At 42.3% G+C, this 11,023-nt stretch overlaps 1 protein-coding gene across 1 annotated transcript in view; it reads left to right on the forward strand.

The window, feature by feature from the left end:
- Positions 1–9,940, forward strand: part of LOC125014820 (protein arginine N-methyltransferase 8-B) — a 28,048-nt gene extending 18,108 nt beyond the window's left edge. The window contains exons 8-10 of the mRNA XM_047596254.1: positions 5,114–5,264; positions 7,288–7,409; positions 9,097–9,940. Of these exons, the coding sequence (XP_047452210.1) occupies positions 5,114–5,264; positions 7,288–7,409; positions 9,097–9,180 (357 nt within the window). The 3' untranslated portion in view covers positions 9,181–9,940. The remainder of the gene's footprint in view (positions 1–5,113; positions 5,265–7,287; positions 7,410–9,096) is intronic.
- Positions 9,941–11,023: the final 1,083 nt, after the last annotated feature.

The following is an 11,023-nucleotide window of genomic DNA, read 5'->3' on the forward strand; positions in this document are numbered from 1 at the left end:
CAAAGCTTGGAGAAAGTTTGTTTTTCCTCGCCCATGAAAGGCCTGCAAATGTTACAGGCAGGATATGTATAGCCTCAAACTGTCTGTTGTATATCAGTGCCATTGATTCCGATGGGCTGACGCATCAACAACAGCCTATAAAAAGAACCTACTGAGGATAAGGTTTCATTCCTGACCTTGGAGCCGCACTTGAGAAAACAACCTCTCCACGTGGTTTATTTAGTAGCTGTTCTGGAGCTTTTGATCATTTTCTTCAGTCGGTTTAACAGGGATCGCTTGTCCGTGTTCAGGTTGTCACGTTCTGAGTGGCGAGGTGTCGCGTGGTAGGACCCAAACACGGGAGACACAAGGGAGAGGAAGAAACAGGGAACAAAATAACTAATAAAAACAGGAACAAAAGGCACTGCAGGGATGGCAGGGCAATCCCCAAACACAGCTCCAAAAAAAAAAAAAAAAAAACTGCAAAGCGAATACGAAAAACCAAAAGTTGGACAAAAACTCAGTGAACTAAAATGCCAGGAAACAACAATGGAGATGACAGCACAGAGGAAGCTGTAACAGATGGCTCGACAAAGAAGAAAGAAAAAGGCAGGACTTTATATACGCGTGGGCAGAAGGGTTGAGAGGCACAAGTGAAATTAGTGAGAGCATAGCACACAAGGAGAAACCAATCAAATAATGAAAGGGGGGGACACAAGGAACACCAGGAGGGAAGAAGCTTACAAATAAAAAAGAGGAAAATTTATTACAACAGAGGTACTAAAAACACAAGAGTTTAGGGGTTAGTGAATATAGTCAAATCAGTCACAGTCAGCTTTTTAAAATAACACTCACAGTCACGGAGTGTGAGTGTATTCATATGTTCTCTAAAATATGTGTTTTCCTCGTCCATTCCAGCCAAAACAGTCCGTTGAAATACAGTAACCGGCGTTTACAGGCTATCGTGTTAGAGATGTTTTGCCTCCAGCTAAGCCCCGCCCCTCAAAAAAATGTCACATTCTTTACAAGCCATGAACCCATGCGTGGGATCTAGTTATTTCCTGCCAGATCTGAGCCACTATTTGTCCCACTGGTGGTAACTAGTGAAGGCTTTCCTGTACCAGCTAAGCATGACCAGTTTTAAACACCAATTAACATATACCAAAGATATCGCAAGCAACCGTGCTAGCATACACTGTGTATACATCATCATTCAGTTACAGTGGGGGAAATAAGTATTTGATCCCCTGCTGAATTTGTAAGTTTGCCCACTTCCATAGAAATGATCAGACTCTGGTTTTTATGGTTGTTTACTGGTTATGGGTATAGACAGAATATCAGTCGAAAATGCATAAAAAACACACAATCTAAAAGTTATAAATTGTTATGTATTTTATTAAGGGAAATAAGTATTTGATCCCCAAGCACAACACAAGTCAGTACTTTGTAGAGAAACCTTTGTTGGCAAGCACAGCGATGAGACGTTTCTTGTAGTTGGTCACCAGGTTTGCACACAGCGCAGGAGGGATTTTGGCCCATTCATCTTTACAGACAGTCTCTAAATCCTTCAAGTTTCTTGGCTGCCTCTTGGAAACTCGGAGCTTCAGCTCCCTCCACAGGTTTTCGATCGGGTTAAGGTCTGGAGACTGACTAGGCCACTCCATGACCTTAATATGCTTCTTCTTGAGCCACTCCTTTGTTGTCCTGGCAGTATGTTTTGGGTCATTGTCATGTTGGAAAACCCACCCACGAGGCATCTTCAGTGTTCTTGCTGAGGAAAGAAGGTTTTTGTCCAAGATGTTACAGTACATGGCTGCATTCATTGGCCCCATAATGCGGTGAAGTTGCCCTGTACCCTTTGCTGAAAAACAGCCCCAAAACATGATGTTTCCACCTCCATGCTTAACCGTGGGTATGGTGTTCTTTGGGTCATACTCACGTTTTTTCATCCTCCAAACACGGCGGGTCGAGTTAATGCCAAATAGCTCAACTTTGGTTTCGTCAGACCACAGCACTTTCTCCCAAGCCTTCTCTGAGTCATTTAGATGTTCACTGGCAAACTTAAGGCGGGCCTGTACATGTGCCTTCTTGAGCAGGGGGACCTTGCGGGCACTGCAAGAGTTCAATCCATAACGGCGCAGTGTGTTGCCAACTGTTTTCTTGGTGACGGAGGTCCCAACTGCTTCCAGATCATTAACAAGCTCCTGCCGTGTTGTTTTAGGCTGCTCCCTCACCTTTCTCATCATCATCCTCACTCCATGAGGCGAGATTTTGCGGGGAGCTCCAGACCGAGGACAGTTGATGGTCCTTTTATGGGTCTTCCACTTGCGAATAATGGCACCAATAGTTGTCACCTTCTCACCAAGCCTTTTGCTGATGGTTTTGTAACCTATACCAGCCTTGTGCAGGTCTACAATCTTGTCCCTGACATCTTTTGACAGCTCTTTGGTCTTGCCCATGGTGCTGTAGAAGTTGGAATGTAAGAAACTGATTCTTAGAGCAGGTGTGCTTTATATACATGACGAGTTAAGATCAGGAGTATTGGTAATTAGTTGACTGAGCACAGCTCCGTGCCACATGCGCACCAGCCAATCTGTAGGAGCCTGAATTCTAAGTGAATTGTTGGGGATCAAATACTTATTTCCCTTAATAAAATACATAACAATTTATAACTTTTAGATTGTGTGTTTTTTATGCATTTTCGATTGATATTCTGTCTATACCCGTAACCAGTAAACAACCATAAAAACCAGAGTCTGATCATTTCTATGGAAGTGGGCAAACTTACAAATTCAGCAGGGGATCAAATACTTATTTCCCCCACTGTATATTTTTACAAAGATACTATTGCTGCTGGCACGTATATATTAATTATAACCTGTGAGTGACAGTGATTAACTGGTAAACCTGCTCTCTGACAAAGGATGACCTTGGTGAGTGGTGGTTATCCTGTCTGGACATCTCACTGTGTGAAATACACTCATCACACAGCCATGACATGCATGTGAATAGCATCCCGTCTGGCCTCCCTGATTGTGCTCCTTGTCATAGTGACCTTCCCATCAGCGGCATTTGATTGCATTGCTCTACCTCAACTGCACCTCTGACACAACAACAACAACAATCCCCGATCACGCCTTAGCTCAGTGTTGCCTCTTCCACGCTTCCAAGGCCAATGTTTATTCTTTTAAATTAGATAACCTTTCCTTTTGTGATATTACAAAGAACCGTCACTAAAGGCGGTTGAATAAAATTACCATGATGCCGACGGGAATGCTGCTTATCTTTGGATCTGAGGAAAAAAAGAAAGTGAAAAGAAGCCTTTCAGCAATGGTACCCCGCTGACTAGCTATAATGTCTTTAAAAGGTTTAACGGACGACCTCATTAAAGTTGTATAGCCGAGGAATACCACACACAGGACTTTGTGTTATTAAACCGTTCCTCGAAACTTTTGTAACAACGCTCATGGAGGCTCATTAACAATTACAATCTCTGTGAAAATAATGAATTCGGCATTAACAGCCGCCATGACAGGGCTCATAAATTTTTTTTTATATCGGCTTTACAGTAATTGCAGTTAGAGTAAACATTGCCGTGTATTATGCTGCCGTTCTAAACTTTAAAGTGTGACTTTGAGAAGTTTATACCGCGCGGCCAGTGTAAAATATCTGGTGTTTACAGGAGTGATTATTTATAAAGACAGTGGAGGGAGCTCAATGTTAATATTACACTGCTTTTATTGCCAGTGAACATAAGGCTCGTTCTTCCACAACAAATGTGGCCTCTGGCAGCAAAAGCTAGCAGTGAAGATCTATTAGTGCTGATGGTACATGAAACAAGATTATGACAGAGCTGCCTACACGTTTGGCCTGCAGAGTAGGTTTTAGGTGCATTCCCTCTGTTACTCAGTAATCAAAGGCAGCACGACAGATAAATAGATGTTCAAGGTCCTTGCCTCTGCCACCAATGTCAGGGACTCCAGCTCTGCCCCTACCACAGAGCCCACCTTCTGTGTCACTTAGTCCAGCCGCGAGGTGTCCTTATTCTTAGTGCTGAATTAGCCTCCTGAGGAAACAGACACGACTCTGACCTTTTTTGTATACAGGGTCCGTGTTAGCCGACCGGTCCGGTTTGTGATCCAGCTGTAGACCACACTGTGGAACTGCATGTTCCACTGTGATGTAGTGGGCTGATGCAGTATCAGATATCCTGTTAAAACTGACTGGAAACAGGGGACATTTACAGATTTGGGGTCCTAGCGCTGCGCATGAATAACACCTGGATCCTGACAGGAGCTCTCAGATAACCTCAGCACACTGTCCCTCTTCATCCCACACAAGACTTGCTGGCCTCCTTGCAATTTTGGCACAGTCCTACTGGGACTTAGCGGTGACCCTCTGCCTTTTTTTTGCAAGTAGAAGCACTATTGCACTTCTTAAAGTTAGCCTTTCAGTGTCCTTGCTGTGTTGTATGAAAGTTGAAATTGCCAGCATTCATTTTTAGAGAAATTGTCAGACATCAAGTTCCTTAGTTGATGGTGTGAAGAAATAAAGGCCTCCTTAACTTCCTGAGACCAAAGCTCTTATTTGGAATGTGTTTTTAATTTCTCCAAGGTATTTGGGATCAGTAGGACCCAAGACGTATAAAAACTAAGCATCATCTTTGAACAGGAAGTAGTAGTTTTCGGAAAAAAACAATGTCCTCATGTGTGGACACTGGGATAATTTCATTAATTATATTATAAAGAAGTTACAAAAGTGTGACAAAAATATGAAACTGACTGTGGCTGAGCAAAGACAGAACAATGAAGTCTCAACGTTCTCAAACGAGTACTTTCTAGTTAGCAAAAATTGCTGATCTATTAAATTTGCACGTCATCTTAAACTAGAAACGTTAATAAGCATAAATAAATATGTTTTAATCTTTGCACACCACTAGATGGCAGACTAAATCATCCACTATTGAGGACAATGGGTTTAAATGAAGCAGAATAAGCTGCAATAAAAATTTTACATTTTTTGAAAACAAGATCTTCTAGCACATTAGTAATATTGTAACTCAAACAATCCTTCTATTAGGCTAATGATACGCTCAATAAGGATTTGCAGGAGTAAAGAATTCACTCTGTTACAGGAGGTGGACATCTACACGGTAAAGCCTGAGGACCTCTCCTTCGCCTCGAATTTCTGCCTGCAAATCCAAAGGAACGATTACATCCACGCACTGGTCACTTACTTCAACATCGAGTTCACCAAGTGTCACAAGAAGACTGGTTTCTCCACAGGTGGGATGCTGCACATGTTCTATTACTTTATGCTTGTGCCTCATGGACCTGCGAATATCTATGATTCTCTGCACACATACATGTTACAGATGGCAGATGATGATCTTAAATTGGTAAACAGACCAGAAGTTACCTTTTAATTATGTGTGATGTCCTTGGGTTGCAAGACACAGCTGGCAGAGGGCACAATCTAGATTTATAAGCTGAAAATATCACAGGTCCAGTGTACTAATTTTAAATCTCACTGCAGCACCTGTTATTTCAGTCAGGAAAAGATCTAAACTATGACAACTTAATAAGTTGTGTGTTCCTTTCTTTAGACTTTAGACGCTTATGATTTTTGGATTTTTCAGACATGACTCAGAGCCTTGACTGGAGTGACTGAAGAGAATTGAATATCTGTCTGTGACTGCCCCCTAGTGGCGATGGATCAAAATACCTCTTGTACATCTGTTTAACCCAGTGGATAAACACTGTCTTTTTTTCTTTTTTCAAAGAAATAATTGTGTGTAACCGCAGGCATTCTTTTATTCATGAGGGCCTTGGCAGAAATGCATAATTTCCTGATCCCTGCTTCCTCACCCTCTGCGCTCCTATCGATTTTCTAGCCTGTCAAGCAAGTTCTGCAGCGTCAGACCTGGAGACTTGCCCACCAATAAATAATAATAAAAAAAAAAAACTCTAAAGATACAGGTCTAAACATACACAAAAAGAGCCAAAGTGTGTAAGTGATTCTCTGGAGAGACAGCTATGTCGGACAAACACAAACAAGGTGAAAAAGAGTAGCAGAGGTCAAAAAAATCAATTCATGCTGCAAGTCAGTAAAGAAACTATTTCAACTGCTTCATTAGCATAAGAAACAGAGTAAAGAAATAAAACTAAAAAAAACTGAGACCCAGCTCTGCTGACAGGCATCTGTGCACTTACAAAGAGCTGAACTAAAGAAGTCAGGGCTGGCTGCAGAAATTTAAGTGGTCGTGACCTTTTGAATCTGGTCCAAGCGCTCAGTGACGGTCCGGGCAGTGGGGATTACTCCGTTTGTTTTGGGTGTGTGAATTTCCCCCCGCGCTCGCACACAGAGATTGATGCACAGACGGGAGCACAACAGCAGCACAAATTGGACTGATGATGAAAGAACTGACTGACTGGAGCAGCGGTGCAGAGAGATCAGGAATGCAGTCATGCATTATTTGCCTTTTACTTGAGAGCTGGCATCTGGGACTCAAGTGGAGAAAGAAATCTGGCCTTTCTTTTCCATGCGTTATTGCTTGAGAGCGGCGATTCCCAACCTGTGGGCCCCTGGTGGGCTGCGAAGGTATTACACATGGGCCGCTAAATCATTTCAAAAGTTGTGATTTTGTGAGTATTCTTTACATTTAGTTTTGTTTTTCCTTTTTGTGATAATTTTTTTCCTTTATTATTGTTCCAAATTCTTGGCAGGAAAAATACAATGGCACAAAAAGTAATTGCAAATTAAGTGATTAAAATTAAACCAAAGCTTAAAAACAAAGGAAAAGAATCACACAGATTCAAAGGATTTAAATGCTGTTGGATTCAACAGGTTTTTCTGTACTTCTGCCTTCTGTGAACCATTTAAGCTTTGTTTTCCCTTCAAGAGTCAGACATGTGACAAGCAAATGGGAGATGGCGTGTTGGAGCTAATCTAACAGCGTCCTCAATGTTTACAATGTTATTTCCTGCGATTTTTCAACCTGTTGAGTTGCCAGATTGTTAAAACCCCCTTTTGACTGTTGCTATTTCACTCTCACGACTGTCTCTAGTATAGTCTATACACCGCAGTTTGAAGGCATTCTGTAGTGATAGCTCACGTGTGCAGCTGTAAATGTTGAGTTGTTGGTAAAAGGGATTTGGCTGCAGTCGTTGATAAGCACCAGCTGACGGGCCTTTAACAAGCTGACAACCAGTTTGTAACAGCTGCCTCTTTGGAGAGGCGTGAGTTCCTAATGAGATCGAATGCTGCTGATCACCGTTATGGAAGTGTGCTCCTCTGTGTGTATTCCAGCTCCAGATGCTCCGTACACACACTGGAAGCAGACGGTGTTCTACCTGGAGGACTATTTGACCGTGAGGAGAGGAGAGGAGATTGTTGGCAGCATTGCTATGAAGCCCAACGAGAAAAATATTGTGAGTATGGTGCAGTCTATAGTCTTTGTTTTTTTTTTTTGTTTTAATGGCTACAGTCATCTTCTCCCCAATCAGCTGTTCTCTAGAACTAACAGGAAGTTAACATTTGCTGGGATTTTTTTCTCCTCTGTCAATCTCAAATTTGTATTAAAACACAATTCATTTCAGGTTTAAAATCCATTGTAACGGGCATTACTGACATTTGTAGCGAGTAAAATATTATAATTTTTTTGTAATACCTTACATTACCTCATTACTGTCAGAGTTGGTGAGTGTTGAGGTGAGGACCCAAGTGCAGGACTAAAGATGAGGCCAAGTTTCAAACAAAAATCCAACAAAAAGCGCTGCAGACAGGCAGGTAAATCCAAAAACCAAAAATAAATTCCAGAAACATGATATAAAAACAGGGAAAAACATCAGAGGGTAACATAAGGTAGGTAACACAACAACACAACAGAGCAGGTGAGACCAATTAACAATCAAGGGACACACAAGGAAGCACAAGACAGGAAATCCAGAACTTAACAAAATAAAACGGGAAATACAAAACACAATACGAACAGACATCAAGGCAGAAACACAAGGAGGCACGAGAAACAGGAAACTAAGAAACTTGACAGAATGAAAGAGGAAACACAAAACATGGCACAAAATAAAAGACAGAACCATGACAGTTACAGGAAAAAGTATTACAGCAGGGATCTTTAATGTTTTTCAGGCCAAGGACCCTCAGACTGATGGAGAGATTAAGCAGGGACCCCCTACCTACTATATGTGTTCTATATTAAACTCATTTTACATTCAATATTAAGCTATTCAGATAATACACAGGTGCAACTGCCATAAACATAAACATACCTATATATAACATGCACTGTTAGCTTCTCTTCTGCTAATATTGCACCGTGTGTCTGGGATTTCACCTGGGAACTGAATAGGTTCTCAGCCAATTTTGGGGAACCTGACAGAGTCAGCGTGTAATATGCGGCCTCGTGATTGGCTCTGCAGCTATAGGGGCGGGGCCTCCTGGGTACAGGAGGCTTAGATTGACAGGTCTAGTGTGGCGCTCTGAGTGAAACCGCAGTTGAGACAGCTCCTGTAGCGCTGAATGAGTGAAGTGCCTCCATTTATCCCTTTACTAAAATATGTTGGATTTGTGTTAAAGTGTATTTAAAGAAATTTGTGGAGGAAAATAAACAAAATAAAAAATAGAAAAATGTCTAATCAACCAACGATTTTGTGACCTCCCTGCATTACCTCCATGGATCCCCTGTTGAAGACCTATGCATTACAGTAATTGCATTACTTTTGTAAGGTGTTACTCCCAACGCTGGCGGTCATAATGTTATGCCTGATCACTGTGCATGTGTCTGTTTGGAAGGAATGAGTCATATCCTGCACAGCTGATTGTTTTCTCCTCGGTGGTGTGGAGCGGTCAAGCAGGCAGCAGCACTGCGGTGACTTGAACAAACGCCAACATGTTGTACTGTTGACCTGGTCAGTGTCCTCTCCTCCCTGGGGAGGGAGGAGCCCAAAACACCAGTGTTTATTTAACACCGTGTTCTGTTCTGGTGTCAGGTCAAAATGGAAAATCTGATAATTACAATTATTTCCCACAGTTTTCACTGTGTATTTGATCAATTGTTGTCAAACACAAGAACCACCTTTTCTCTTTCTTCCTCTGCAGCGTGACTTGGACTTTACCTTTGAGCTGGATTTCAAAGGGCAGCTGTGTGAAGCAGCCATATCCCACGACTATAAGATGCGCTAAGTTTCACCGTGGCGCCCCACTGAGTGTAACCATCCACCACCCGGGAAGGGGCCTGTGGAGGAGAGGGGAGGGGTGAGGAGCGAGTGGAACCGCTCCCTAAACCGCAGACGGGTAACACAGTGGGATGTGAACGGATCACCAAAGACCGGGAAGACGGGGGGCACGGGCGACAACGGCGTCACCAAATCGTAAAACGAAAGCAGGAAGTGACCAACGCTGACTGTTAAACAAATATGAATGTAACTGACACAAGAGGTCAGGAATATTTTCTAGTCTTGATGAATGTTATTGGTGTATGTACATGTGAGATGGGGTGACGTGTCTGTGCGTTTCGTCCAGTATTTGTTTCCTCATCCGTAACTTGTTGGTTTTATGGGTGGGGGGGCGTAGGCGGCACCTGTAGATCTAATAAATGACTGTACTTGTCCACATTCTGTTAGAGGTAGACAATAAATCTAAGTGTAGTTTTTATGTCACATTACGTACTGTAGCCGATGATTCTCAGTGAAACGATATCATCTATAGCTCTATCACTTCAGCCGCGTTGGGAAACTAAACAGCGATTGACGCAACACAGCCAAGGAATAACAGATGTGTGTAATGTGAAAGGTGATGTGTGTCAGTGTAGTTACTAGTCGTTTTGTGTGGAACAGGAGGTGTCGAAGCTCGGACTCCGTACGTGCTCTGTGTTGTCAGTTTGAGGTCTTAAATGCCTTGACCAAGTGCCGAAGCGTAACTAAATCTTTTCCGCACAGCTGCATTAAGATTCTCCCTTTGTTTTTCTTTTTTTCGGAGTTTATGCCCATTTCCACGAGTTGATCTGTTTCTCAATGATTCTCCATCACGCTCAGTGACGTTTATATTAAACAGGCCCCCACACACCAGGTCACACACAGCCCTTTTTACAGGGAGCTATTTATTTTTATTATTATTAGTTTATTGAATAGGGAGAATGCACATTAATCTACATTAATGTGTTAGTCGTCAGTGTAAATGCGCTGGACTTATTTTCAGCCGTAGTCCCGAGGCAGCTACACAACACAGACACAGGAGCCCTTAACACAACAATCATACAATAGACAATTACAGAACCACACGCAGAAACTGATAATATTATGAGAAAACATTTGATCCACAATTATATATATGAAAAAACATATTCCCTCAAGCCCCCTGTGGTCCCTGTCCCCTTGTGCAGATCAGAGGTTTTTGTTCACAAACAGTATTGTTGACATTTTTTGCTTTTATTGCACATCGCCTGTAACTGTCCTGCTGTTAAAAAAAAAAAAAAAAATGTCACAACCACTCCCAGGTGTTTCTTAGCAAGCTTGCTGAGAGAAGGGAATGTTTGTGCATTGTTTTTCCACTGAAGGAGTTTCCTGATGACGATGATCCGCCTCTCTGCGCATTGCAATTAGTGCATCCGTGCCAGTTGTTCAGCGCTACCGAGATGAAAGGACTTGAGAGTGAAATTGCTGCAGGTGGGGATGCAGACGAGCTTGAAGTAGTCGCAGGAGCTGGTGGCAGAGAAAATCTCCCGGTGTATATAAATCACTAGATCCCAAACTGATCGAGGATCTGTGGGATGATCCACAACTTCCCTCAACTCATAGGACCCAAAGGGGCGACCTACACAATATTAGGAAGGTGGTCATAATGTTATGCCTGGTGTATAATATACACGTAATGCTTGAGTTGCTACATCTCGGTCTCCAGCTGCATTTCAAGTTGTTGATCGACTCTGTGGCATAATGAGTGTAATGACAATGACCCTCAATGCTGAAGGGTTTCCTTCAGTCAAGGCTATAGATCTAAATCACTTGCGGAGATTTAATATATTAAA

The sequence above is a fragment of the Mugil cephalus genome, chromosome 10, assembly GCF_022458985.1.
Source record: "Mugil cephalus isolate CIBA_MC_2020 chromosome 10, CIBA_Mcephalus_1.1, whole genome shotgun sequence".
NCBI lineage: Eukaryota > Metazoa > Chordata > Actinopteri > Mugiliformes > Mugilidae > Mugil > Mugil cephalus.